This window comes from Arvicola amphibius, chromosome X (genome assembly GCF_903992535.2).
Source record: "Arvicola amphibius chromosome X, mArvAmp1.2, whole genome shotgun sequence".
Lineage (NCBI taxonomy): Eukaryota > Metazoa > Chordata > Mammalia > Rodentia > Cricetidae > Arvicola > Arvicola amphibius.
This window is the reverse complement of record NC_052065.1, coordinates 35,774,039-35,788,387: the sequence shown is the minus strand read 5'-3', so window position 1 is coordinate 35,788,387 and position 14,349 is coordinate 35,774,039. Positions and strand designations below refer to the sequence as shown.

General features: G+C 37.9%; 1 protein-coding gene across 1 annotated transcript; it reads right to left on the bottom strand.

Moving 5' to 3' along the window:
• Window positions 1-9,980: 9,980 nt before the first annotated feature.
• On the bottom strand, window positions 9,981-14,121 carry LOC119804200 (60S ribosomal protein L29-like). Its single transcript, XM_042054316.1, has 2 exons — window positions 13,624-14,121; window positions 9,981-10,055 (listed from the first exon to the last, which is right to left on the bottom strand). Exons 1-2 carry the CDS (start codon window positions 14,119-14,121, stop codon window positions 9,981-9,983), a joined length of 573 nt encoding a protein of 190 aa, XP_041910250.1.
• Window positions 14,122-14,349: the final 228 nt, after the last annotated feature.

The window sequence follows — 14,349 nt, the reverse complement described above, 5'->3', positions numbered from 1 at the left end:
AAACCTGTGTCCCTGAGTCACATAGGCTCTTCCATGATATCCTTCCAACCTGCCCCAAGACCCAATCTTCTTTTTAGTAATACTCATGTAATATAAATGCTCTCCAAATTCTAAAAATATAAAAATAACAATAGAGACAGGCTGTGGTGGCACATGTCTTTAATCACAGCACTCGAGAGACAGAGGAAAGTGAAGCTCTGTGAGTTCAAGGCAAGCCTGTTCTACACAGTGTGTTTTAGCACAGGTTACAAAGCTACACAGAGAAACTCTGACTCAAAAAACCAATAAAATAAAATAAAATAACAGTGGAGTGAACAGTAGTTCTCATTCTTTCTTCATGTACTTTGTTTTCTGTCACCAGTCAGTAAGAATGAGTGGAGAATCCCCTTTCTAATTCAATTGCAGAGTGATGGTATGCTCCTCTGTTTGCTGACCTTTTCAAATCAAGTGTATGATTCACTGACTATTGTTTTGCAAAAACTCAGCTACTGTATTTTTTGGCTTGATACTCAGGATCAATATGAAAGGAGGCAGGCATCTATTTGACATATTTGCCTCCACCATTTTGCTAATACTCAGCAACTGGGCACAGATACATTGTAATACATTTGTCATGGTTTCTATTGGAAGCTTTATTTTATACTTTCAGAAGGAATAAAGTGACTTGTTAAATGGTTATTCCATTTCATTATTTTCTATAGCTCTCTGTTCAAATCATTACTCATTTATATTAGTTGTATTTTTATTAATATTGGTTATTGTCAATGTCTAGTGCATTGGGGTCCCTGGGTAAGGGTCTCGTGAAAATCAGCACACAGGGGATGCAGAGTGTGAACAACTTTCTAATAAGCTTTATTTTGTATGACTTTTTATACAGACTAAAAAGCATTACCTCAACTCTGAACCCCCCTTACTCATATACATGATCATGAGCACTCTTGCCTCACCTTGCAAGAAATAATACCTCAATTAATAACAGTAATAAAAATGAAAAGAAGTACATAGAAACAAGGCAACATGTATACAGAAGCTAAGCACTTCTTAGTAATTGGTAGAGCTTGAAGAACGGAGCACAAAGGCCACTTCCCTATCCAGGGTACAGATTCTGACAGAACGTTTGAGAAATGGGCAGAGAAAGTTTGCTTTCATCTATGTTTGGTTTTCCAAGCAACTGTTTCCCAACACCGTCTCATCTGTCCCAGGAGGAGCCTGTACTCTAAGCCAGATCTGTGTCTCCACAAGTGATTTCAATATACATTTTGATTACATGTGTCGTTATAAATAGTGTATTAAATATCTCTCAATATATGCACCTTTTATCTATTATTTCTTCATTGTATCTCAAAGTCCTAAATATCTAAACTTTGATAAAGTTCAAGCTCTATCCCTCTGCCTCTTTGTTTCTGTCCCTCTCTCTGTCTCTCTGTCTTGTCTATCTGTCTCTCTTTCTCACTCTGCTTCATAGGACAATGAAGTATAATGATTTTCCTAAAACATTTTCCTTTATCCTATATCCAACATTTAAAGTGATAAGTTTTCCTAACTTTTTCGGCTTTGACTCTTAAATATATAATTCTTGTGTTTTCATAGATTTGACTCTATATACTGTGGAAAATGATTCAGGAGTTAGTGATTACAAATAATCATGTTTTCTCTGGACAGTAAAAACATTGTAAGGAGTGATTTGCTATTCAAAATTTTATGAAGATCCTTCTGCAAAGAATGTCTACCAGCAATATGGTGCTTGATATTCGTAATGAAATTTTATTTGTTACAATTCCCAAATTAATAACCATCTTTGGGTCTCTGCTATTTTACATAAGAGATGTGGTTTTGTTTAATATACACTATGGTATAAAACATCCCCCAAATAAATCAACCATGATAATTTCAGAAAATCAATACTCTGTTAAATTTCAGTTGAGTTATTAATAGACTACCCAAACTCAAACAGTGCCTTTAGCTTCAGATTTTGCATCATTAAATGCAAGTATCATCATCCATTCAGGTTGACATCAAATTGGAAGATTATTTTCACTAATTTTTCCTTCAGTCATCTTTCCTCTTTGCATGGCAGGAACATGCTCTGGACATTCCCACTGCCCTTGCTGCAGTAAAAGCATATTCATTCTCTGTTTATGACCTTACCACTATATCTCACAGTCCCTAATAACTAAAGGTTAATAAATTTACCTCTTCTCCCCATCTCTTTGGAAATCCTAGAATAAAACATCCATTCATTGATGCTTTCTGTAAATGATTTCCTTAGTTCACTTTCCAAGTTCATAGACTTTAACATGATAGTTGTTCTAAAGTATCTTCAGATTCACTTTTTAATAAGTAAAATCCATGGTTCAACTGAAAATAGCTTTAGTGTATTGGAAAAAATGAATCTGATATTTTTATTGAATTTGTTTGTTCCTCTACAAAAATGTTTTTATGATAAATAATATTTCCCTTGTGCTTATCAAGATCCTTCTAAATATCCATTTACAATTGTCTCCTTTACACTTACCATTATAAAAATGTATTTTTAAGTACCCAAATAAAAACCAAACTGAAGGTTTTGTTGTTGTTTTTTATTTTATATATTGATATTTATTGAGCTCTACATTTTCTCTGCTCTGCTCCATGCCTTTTTCCTTCTCTCTTCAACCCTCCCCCAAGGTCCCCATGCTCCCAATTTACTCAGGAGATCTTATATTTTCTACATCCTATGTAGATTAGATCGATATAAGTCTGTCTTAGTGTCCTCATTGTTGTCTAAGTCTCTGGGATTATGGTTTGTAAGATGGTTTTCTTTGCTTTATGTTTAAAAAATATCTATGAGTTAGTACACGTGATAATTGTCTTTTTGAGTCTGGGTTACCTCATTCAAAATAGTGTTTTCTAGTTCCATCCATTTTTCTGCAAAATTCAAGATGTCGTTATTTTGTTGTGTTAATACACCACATTTTCCTTATCTATTCTGCGGTTGAGGGGCATTTAGGTCATTTCCAGGTTCTGGCTATGACAAACAATGCTGCTATGAATATAGTTGAGCACATATTCTTGTGGCACGATTGAGCATCCTTTGGATATATTCCCAAAAGTGGTATTACTGGGTTTTGAGAAAGGTAGTTTCCTGCCAGTATGGACATGAATCTGGGCCCTCCAAGAGATTAGGCAGGAACCAGAGATCTCTGCAGGGCCAGGCATGAGTCTGGGACCTCAGAGGGAGTAGGCCTTAGCCAAAACCTATGTGGGTCAGGGGATTAGTCTGGGACATCAAAGGGAATAAGTAGCAACCTGGAACCAGTGCTGGTAAGGAGCTTGATTCTGGGACTCTGAAGAGAGTAATACTGAGCCAGGTCTTGCGGTTCTGGTCATACCCAAGCCTGGGAACTCCGAGGCAGTAGATCAGAGCCAGAGACCATTGCAGGACCAACTCTAAGCCAGGGACCTCTGCAGGAAGGGATCCAGACCAGGATTTATAGAAACAGGTCAAAGCCGGTAACCTAGGCCAAAGTAGGCCTGAGACAGCAAACTCCCAGGGAGCAGAACAAAGAACAGGACTTTTTTCTTGGAGTTAGTTACTCCAAGAAAACGGAGTAACTAATGGGGTAACTAGAATTGTGGCAGTGACTATACCATGAGGAACAACCATCTGAGCTTTGGATTCACTGGCTCCTAGAAGATTAACAACAGAATTTCAGACAGCCACAATCACACCTATTAGAGGAAAAGGTGAGTAGAAAAGGTAAGAATAAACACAACAACACAAAGAGGAACAATACACCAGTAAAACCTAAAGACCCTACAACAGCAAGACCTGAACAACCAAATATAGATGAAGCAGAAGAAAATGTCCTAAAATAACTCCAAGAGAATGTTTAAAACTCTTAAAGAGAAAAATGAGAAATTCCTTAAATAAATGGAGGAAAAGTCAGACTAAAAATTGGAAGACATCAGCAAATCCCTTAAAGAAAACCAAGAAAAATCAATCAAACATATGAAAGAAAATATTCAACACTTGAAAAATGAAATAGAGAAAATAAAGAAAACATACTGAAGTTTAGAATACAAAATTGAATGAACCATAAGAATCTGAAAAGTAAATATTCCTTATTTTCAGTTGCGTGAGAGAGCACCTCAGAGTCTCCAACATCATCAGTTTCCCTTGGCTTTGGTGTCATGTCCAATTATAGGCAATTAGCCTCATCTTTCAGGTTGAGATCAAATCAGGACAGTTTGTATATATAAATACACACACACACACACACACACACACACACACACACACACACACACATATATATATATATATATATATATATATATATATATATATATATCTTCTTTTGTTTTACTCTCCTCTCTGGCATTAATGTGCCAGGAAATAGACTGTGTCTTTGCTTGAGTATACACATATGCACAACCTTAGTTAAGAATTTCATTTTCTGAAAAGCTCTCTGGAACCCTAAACAAATTCATTCAGTGCAATTCCATTGCTTCTATCTAAACTCACCAATCAGTCATATTATTCCATCAAATTTTCATAATTTTGAATATGAAAACAATTTTAAAAGAAGACCTGATAATGACAGAGAAATGAGGAGAACATGGAATGGTTCAGATGGAGAAAATATAAGCAATCCCTTGTGACTGAGGTGGCCTTGGAATACCAGTTATCCCTGTTTCAGTGCTGAGGAGTTTCATCAAGACCGGTGAGTGTGTGCTATCCTGGGGCAGATTGTCCTGGAATAGAGCACAGCCCCCAACCCCAGCTCCTGCTGCAGGGTTTCTGTGTCCCATTTAATCCTGTCCTCCCCCATGTCCTCCCTTGTGTCGGAGGTGGACTTGGAATATCAGATATCCCTGTTTCAGTGCTGAGGAGTTTCATCCAGACTGGTAACTTTGTGCTATCCCAGGGCAGACTGTCCAGGAAGAGCGTATAGCCCCTCACCCCAGCTTCTGTTGCAGGGTTTCTGTGTTCCACTTTTTCTTGCCCTGCCCTCAAGTCCACCCTTGTGTCTTAGGTGGCCTTGGAATACCAGGTATCCTTGTTTCAGTGCTGAGGAGTTTCATCCAGATGGGTGATTATGTGTTATCCCCGGGCAGATTGTCCTGGAAGAGAGCACAGCCCCCAACCCCAGCTCCTGCTGCAGGGTTTCTGTGTTCCACTTAATCCTACCCTCCCCCCTCATCCACCCTTGTGTCTGAGGAGGCCTTGGAATACCAGGTATTCCTGTTTCAGTGCTGAGGAGTTTCATCTAGACAGACAGGAAGAGTTCCTGTTCCTGCACTGAGGAGATCCACCCAGAGAATCAGTCACAGCAGACTGGACCAAGACACCAAGGCTCCATTTGAAGGAAGAGATGGGCAGGCGCCAATGCAAGAATTCCTCCAACAACATGAAAGGCAACATGACACCACCAGAAACCAGGGATCACGAAACAAGAAGAATTGAACACCCTACTCCAGAAGAAATAGAAGAAATCAACTTTAAACAGAACATTATGAAAACATTAGAGGACCTTAAACAGGAGGTGAAAAACTGTGATAAAGAAATAGAGCTGACAAACAAAAAGTTTGATGAAATGGATAAAGCTGTCAAAGATACACAAGAAAAACAGGAAAAACAAGAAAAAACAACCAAACAGATAAGGGAAACAGTTCAAGACTTGAAAAATGAAATGGAGGTAATGAAGAAAACACAAACAGAGGCTGGATATGGAAAATCTGGGTAAACAAACAGGAATTGCAGAGACAAGTATTTCCAACAGAATACAAGAGACAGAAGAATCTCAGACACTTGAGATACTACAGAGGAAATAAACTCACTGATTAAAGAAGAAAACAAATCCAACAAATAGTTAACACAAACCATCCAGGAAATCTGGGACACTGTGAAAAGACCAAACCTAAGAATAATAGGAGTAGAAGGAGAAGAGTTACAACTCAAAGGCCCAGAAAATATATTCAACAAAATTATAGAAGAAAACTTTCCCAACCTAAAGCAGGATACTCCTATGAAGGTACAAAAAGCATACAGAACACAAAATAGACTGGATCAAAAAAAAGCATCCCCTCGCCATATAATAATCAAAACACAAAACATACAGAATAAAGAACAAATATTAAGAGCTGCAAAGGAAAAAGGTAAAGTAACATATAAAGGGAAATCTATCAGAATTACACCTGACTTCTCAATGGAAACCATGAAAGCCAGAAGATCTTGGATAAATGTACTGCAGACACTAAGAGACCATGGATGCAAGCCCATACTACTATATTCAGCAAAGCTTGCATTCACCATCGATGGAGAAAACAAGATATTGCATGGACAAAAACAGATTTAACAATATGTTGCCACAAACCCAGCCTTACAGAAAATACTAGAAGGAAAAGCACAAACCAAGGAAGCCAGTAACACCTATAATAACACAAGCATCTGACAAACCTTGACCAGAACAACTCTAAGAAGGAAAACACACAAACTACCACCAGAAAAAATAACTGGAGTTAAACAACCACTGGTCTTAATATCACTTAATATCAATGGACTCAATTCACCTATAAAAAAGGCACAGGTTAAGAGAATGGATACAAAATCAGGATCCAACATTCTGCTGTTTACAAGAAACACTCCTCAAACGTAAAGACAGACACTACCATCATAGTAAAGGGTTGGGAAAATGTTTTCCAATCAAATGGACCAAAGAAACAAGCAGGTGTGGCTATACTAATATCTAACAAATTGATTTCAACTAAAATCAATCAGAAGAGATGGACATGGACATGTTATACTCATAACAGAAACAGTTCATCAGGAGGAAGTTTCTATCCTGAATATTAATGCCCCTAATATAAAAGCACCCACTTATGTAAAGAAACATTAATAGAACTCAAAGCATACATAAAACCACACACTCTAAAAGTAGGAGATTTCAACACCCCACTGTCACCAATGGATAGTTCAACCAGACAGAAACTTAGCAAAGAAATAGAGACCTATCAGATGTAATGAAACCAAATGGACCTAACAGACATCTATAGAACATTCCACCCAAACAGGAAAGAATATACCTTCGTTCTCAGCATCGCATGGAACCATCTCAAAAATTGACAACATAAATGGTAACAAAGCAAGCATCCATTGATACAAAGAAATTGTAGTAACCACCTGTATACTATCGGATCACCATGGAATAAAGTTAGAATTCAAAAACACTTCTAACCCCAGAAAGCTTACAAACTCATGGATACAGAACAGTCAACTACTGAAGCACCCCTTTGTCAAGGAAGAAATAAGAAAGAAATAAAGTGTTCCTTGAATTCAATGAAAAACCAAGACACATCATACCCAAACCTATGGGACACTATGAAAGCAGTCCTAAGAGGAAAGGTTCATAGCAATAAGTGCTTACATAAAGAAAATGGAGAAAGCACATATTAGAGACTTAACAGCACACTTGAAAGCTCTAGAAAAAAGGAACAGATCCACCCAGGAGGAGTAGAAGACTGGAAATAATCAAACTGAGGGCTGAAAACAACAAAATAGAAACACAGAAAAACAATCCAAAGAATCATGAAACAAAAAGCTGTTTCCTGGAAAAAATCACAAGGATAACAAAGCCCTAGCCAACTAATCAAACGGCAGAGAGAGAACACACAAATTAATAAGATCAGAAATGAAAAAGGGGACATAACCACAGACACAGAGGAAATTCAGAGATCATTAGATCTTACTACAAAAGCCTGTATGCCACAAAATTGGAAAATGTGAAAGAAATGGACACTTTTTTTGATAAGTACAATATACCAAAAATTAAATCAAGACCAGGTGAACAGTTTAAATAACCGTATCAGCGAGGAATTAGAAGCTGTCATCAGAAACCTCCCTAACAAAAAAGCCCTGGACCAGATGGTTTCAATGCAGAATTCTACCAGAACTTCCAAGAGGAGCTAATACCTATACTCCTTAATGTGTTTCACAAAATAAAAACAGAAGAGGTCATTGCTAAACTCCTTTTATGAGCTTAACAGTCAACCCTGATACAAAAACCATGCAAAGACTTAACCAAGAAATAGAATTACAGACCAATCGCACTCATGAACATCGATGCAAAAAGTCTCAAGAAATACTGGCAAACCGAATCCAAGAAACTTCCAAAAAGTCATATATTATGAATCTAGTAGGCTTCATCCCAGAGAGGCAGGGCTGGTTCAACATACGAAAATCTATCAATGTAATCCATCATATAAATAAATTAAAGGAAAAAAACTATATATTTTTTCATTAGATGCTGAAAAAGCATTTGACAAAACGTAACACTCCTTTATGATAAAGGTCTTGGAGAGATTAAGATACAAGGTTCATTCTTAAACTATATAAAAGCAATATACAGCAAGCCAACTCCTAACATTAAATTAAATGGAGAGAAATTCAAAGCCATCCCATTAAAATCAGGGAACAAGAGAAGACTGTCCACTGTCCTCCATAGCGCTATCAATATAGTGCTTGTAGTTCTAACAACAGCAATAAGACAGCATAAGGAGATCAAGGGATTCAAAATTGGAAAGGAAGTAGTCAAACTTTGGTTATTTGCAGATGACAGGATAGTGTACATAAGCGACCCCAAACACTCTACCAAAGAACTCCTACAGCTGATAAACACATTTAGCAATGTGGCAGGATACAAGATCAACTCCAAAAATCAGTTGCCCTCCTATACACAAAGGATAAAGAAGCAGAGAGAGAAATCAGAGAAAACATCACCTTTCACGATAGCTACAAATAGTATAAAGTATCTTGGGGTAACTCTAACCAAGAAATGAAAGATCTATTTGACAAGAACTTCAAGTCTTTGAAGAAAGAAATTGAAGAGGATACCAGAAAATGGAAGGATCTCCCCTGCTCGTGGATTGGGAGGATCAACATAGTAAAAATGGCAATTCTAACAAAAGCAATCTATAGATTCAATGCAATCCCATCAAAATCCCAACAAAATTCTTCACTGACATTGAGAGAGCAGTAATCAAACTTTATATGGAAAAATACAAAAAACCCAGGTTAGCCAAAACAATCCTATGAAATAAAAGTACTTCTGGAGGTATTACTACTATTCCTGACCTTCAAACTCTAATTACGGAGCTACAGTAATGAAAACAGCTTGGTATTGGCACAAAAACAGGGATGTTGACCATGGAATTTAATCAAAGACCCATATATTGATCCACAAAACTATGATCACCTGATTTTTGGACAAAGGGACTAAAAGTATAACAATGGAAGAAAGAAGCATCTCTAACTAATGGTGCTGGCACAACTGGATGTCAACCTGTAGAAGAATGAAAGTAGATCCATGTCTATCACCATGCACAAAACTCAAGTCCAAATGGGTTAAAGACCTCAATATTAATCATATCACATTGAATCTGATAGAGAGAAAGTGGGAAGTAGTCTACAACACATGGGCACAGGAGACAACTTCCTACGTAGAACCCCAGTAGCACAGACAATAAGAGCAACAATGAATAAATGGGACCTCCTGAAACTGAGAAGCTTCTGTAAAGCAAAGGACACTGTCATTAAGACAAAAAGGCAACCTACTAGTTGAAGAAGATCTTTACCAACCCTAAGTCAGACAAAGGTCTGATCTCTCAAATATAGGGTATAACAGACTCAGGAACTACACTTTAAAAATGCTATATTCACCCAATTAAAAATGGGGCCATTGAACTGAACAGAGAATTCTCACAGAAGAAGTTCGAATGGCCAGAAAGACACTTAAGGTCATGCTCAACCTCCTTAGCTATCATGGAAATGCAAATCAAAACAACTCTAAGGATCCATCTTACACATGTTAGAATGGACAAAAGCAAAAACACGCCAATGATAGCCTATGCTGAGAGGATATAGAGTAAGGGGAAATCTCATCCATTGTTGGTGGGAATGCAAACTTTGCAGTCACGTGAAAATCAATGTGGCGGTTTCTTCAGTAAACGAGGTCACCTACCACAGGACCCAGCAATTCCACACCTTGGAATATACCCAGAGATGCCCAATCATACTACAAAAGTATTTGTTCACTGTGTTTATAGCAACACTATTTGTAATAGCCAGAACCTGAAAACAGCCTAGGTGCCCCTCAATAGAAGAATGGATAAGAAGGTGTGGCAATATATACTTTAGAGTACTACTCAGCAGTACAAAACAATGACATCATTGAATTTTGCATGCAAATGGATGGAAATAGAAAACACCATCCTGAGTGAAGTAACCGAGACCTAAAAAGAGGAAAATGATATGTACTCACTCAAATGGATTTTAGCCATAAATAAAGGACATAGAACCTATAATTCATGATCCTAGAGAAGCTAAATAAGAAGGTGAATCCAAAGAAAAACATATTGTTATCATCCTGGATATTGAAAAAATGACAAAATTGTCGGGCAGGGGGTTGGGAGCACTGGGGTGGGGGTTAGGTTGGGGATAAGGGGAGATGGGGGAGAGAAGAGAGAAAGAGAGGATGGGGAAAGCTTGAGGAAATGGGATGGTTGGGATGGGAGGAGGGGGATATGGGAGCAGGGAAGTAAATATCTTAATTATGGGAGGGAGCCATTTTAGGGTTAGCAAGAGACTTGACTCTAGAGGGGTTCCCAGGTGTCCAAGGAGATGTCCCCAGCTTGTTCCTTGGGCAGCTGAGGAAAGGGTGCCTGAACTGGCCTTGTCTTATAGCCACACTGATGATTATCTTGCATATCACCATAGAACCTTCATCCTGTGATGGACAGAGATAGAGACAGAGACCCACATTGGAGCACTGGACTGAGCTCCCAAAGTCCTAATGAGGAGCAGAAGGAGGGAGAACATGAGCAAGGAAGTCAGGAGCGTGAGGTGTGCTTTCACCCACTGAGATAGTGGGACAGATCTAAAGGGAGATCACCAAGGCCAGTTGGAATGGGACTGATGAAGCATGTGATCAAACTAGACTTTTTGAATGTGGCTGACCATGGAGGCTGACTGAGAAGCCAAGGACAATGGCGCTGGGCTTTGATTCTACTGCATGGACAGGCTCTGTGGGAGCCTTGTCAGTTTGGATGCTCACCTTCCTGGACCTGGGGGGGGGGAATTGGGAGGACCTTGGGACTTCCCATATTGTAGGGAAGCCCTGACTGCTCTTTGGCCTGGAGAGGGAGGGAGTGTGAGTGGTGTTTGAAGGGGAGGGGAAGGAAGTCGGAGTAGGGGAGGGAGATGGATATTTTTAATAAAAAAAATGAAAAAAGGGAAAATATAACGCCATAATTAGTGTGGCTATAATATAATATCTTAAAATTAAAGGAATCAAATTTTTATAGTTTAATGTTTGTTATAAATATATTCCTCTATCTGTTTAGTTTAAAAAGCCTGAAAATTAATTTCTAACTTCTTTCACATTCTCTTTGATTTTTATTTATATTATCTTATGTGTGACAAGCCTTGGCAGCTTATTTTGATCTTATATAGAGAATTCAATCAAGAGTAGTAACTATGAATACCATAGTCACAGAATAAAGAACCCAGGATGTTTACACATAAAAATCCTTACCTAAAGACACATTACATTCTCAGAGCCTTCTCTTACTCTGATACAGACCTCTTACTAAGGTTTTGCTAGAAGGATAAACTCACGCGAAACATGTCATGGTAAATACAACTTCATACACATGAAGCTATTTTCCTTTATTTTGTATGTTTGGGGTCTTAGGTTCACACATTGCATGAGAAAACATGAATTTCTCCATACTTTTTTCTGCTTATTCTTATTTCTTTATTTTTCTTTTCACAAAATAATTTGCCAATCACTAGCTTTATAAGCAGTAGCTTTGAGGAAAGGGAGCAGTCAGGAGTTGATCAATTGAAGCTATGTATGTATGGAAAAACCTTAAATAATCTTTAAGATATGTAATGAAAATCTAATGTAAATAGTCCTCAACAAAGAGAAAAATAACATAGCTAATATTGAAAAATTCAAATGAATCACAGTCAAGTAACATATTGTCCTGATACAAAATATATGAAGCTCGGTGCTCTTCTACATTAGAAAGAAAATCCAAACTCAAATGTCAATGGGTTTTTTACATATCAGGTGCTGTTCTACTACACTTTATTGTTTTCAGTTGTCATCAACTTCCATCATTTTCCCTCTTCTTTTTCTTCCTCAAGCCTCTCACACCTACCCAAAATTAAACATCTTTTATGCACTCACCCACTTAATACTATAAAATTTTACTTGAATTATTACTAATATTTATATACACAGACATACACGCAAACGCACAAATATGCATTACACATACACACAACCTGATAATTGCAATTTTCTTCTTTGAGTATATGCGGTTTCAGTGCTTATCACTCTGCTTTGAACAGTCAATCACAGTGTCAGTCTTTCCTGGGTGAAGCTAACTAATAGTCTTCCCACACTCATAAGATATTTGTGGTCATTGTACAGTGCTGAGACTCCGCACAAATTTCTGCTTCAATGTTCACATTGCCAGTGATATTGACATTTTACCATCTTGTTGATCCTACAATTCTAGCAGAAAATGTGTCACAGCAGAATTCTTGGTATTCTGGTTTTTAGTATCTTTCTACACCCTCCTCAGAGATGTTACCTGGTCCCTAGATGCAGAATCTGAGATTTATCCACTGGGGTCCTGGCCCCACAATCTGTTGTTCTCTACCTGATGTCCAGGTGTGTGTTTCTGTGATGGCTTAGCTTTGCTTTAAAAAGAAGTTTTTTTTTTCAGGAGGGGGTTCTACCTACACTTATCTCAGGTTATAATGAAAAAGGAGGGAATTGTGCTGATCTGCCAAAGTTGCAGTAGTAGATACTTTTCTAATTTTTTTCCATGATCTCACCAACCTTGGCATTTAAAAAGGTTTCTAGTTCCAGATTTTCCTCCTGTCCTAATGGACAATTATTGGTTGTAACTAACATAAGAGTGTCACTTCTTATACCTTTTTTCTTATCTTGAAATGATTCTATTGTTATTCTTCATAGGTGCTTCATCTTGATAGGGTTGTCTGTTTCTCCTCTTTGGCATCCTAAAGAGTATTGTTTGGATCAAGGAGAAAAGTGACAAGAAAGAAAATTTAAGGTCTTAGATCCAGTTAGGTTAAATGAGTTCTGTGTCCTAACTGTACAGTGACTTCATCCTTAGGGACCCACGCACAACCTCTGAGATGCAACCAAGCTCAGAATAGAATATTTATAGTTTTGTCAGTAATATTGTCAACATGACAAACCATTCAAAAGAAGTTTTCTCATTTTTTTAAACAGAACTTGCCTCAAGTTTATTTGTAAAAACAGCATAAGGTCCTGAACATCTGCAAATACTATATATATATATATATATATATATATATATATATATATATCTTGTGTGTGTGTGTGTGTGTGTGTGTGTGTGTGTGTATGTATATATACACATATATATGTATATATATATATGTGTGTGTGTATATATGTATATATACACATATATATGTATATATACACACACACATATGTGTATATATATATATATATATATATATATATATATATATATATTCACACCAGTCCATCTGTCTTCACATTGGCAGACTGAAACCTTTTTTAATGGGGCCTTCACAGGGGCTTGGGCACCTTTGGGCGCCTGAGCTACAGCTGAGGCCTCTGCCTTGGCTTGAACCTTGGGCTTTGTTTTGTTTTGGAGCCTACGACCCCTGGTCATGTAGCTTTCATCCCACTTCCCAAGCTTGGGGTGAGCAATGAAAGTGAGACAGGTGAGTTTGCCGCTGGGGCCCTTTGGCACCTTGGGCTTCACCACCTGGGGCTTCACCAGGGCCTTGATGGCCACTGCTCGCGCACTCATGGCCTTTGCATTATTTGCCTGCATCTTCTTAAGGCCTTCCTTGTTATGCTTCTTGGCAAAGCCCATGTTCCTCAGGAACTCGGGGTCGACCCCCTTGAGAGATTCGTATCTTTGTGACAGGGGTTTCTTGATGCCATTACTGTGCCATTTCTGGGACTGGTTGTGTGTGGTGTGGTTCTTGGACTTGGCCCTGGCTGGACAGTAATCGGAGGCTCCCAAAGCCAGTTTTCTCATTCTGAATATTACCTATTTTTTATTCTATCAATCCTGTTGGAGAGTCTATCAGCCCATGTGGCTTAGCTTCTTTTAAGACACAAATTTGTATGCTCATATCTATATATTTATCTCTCTCTCTCTCTCTCTCTCTCTTTCTCCCTCTCTCTCTCTCCATACACACACATTAATAAGCATTGACTATACCTTTAGGTAATATAAAACAAATACAATATGAAATGTAAAAAT

What these genes read in the sequence shown, in the direction of transcription:
- LOC119804200 (XM_042054316.1), bottom strand. Translation starts at nt 14,121, where the DNA reads ATGAGAAAACTGGCTTTGGGAGCCTCCGATTACTGTCCAGCCAGGGCC. An exon ending in TGAAGGCCCCATTAAAAAAG is followed by an intron (nt 10,056 to 13,623) that starts GTTTCAGTCTGC and finishes ATACTTTTGTAG; the next exon opens with TATGATTGGGCATCTCTGGG.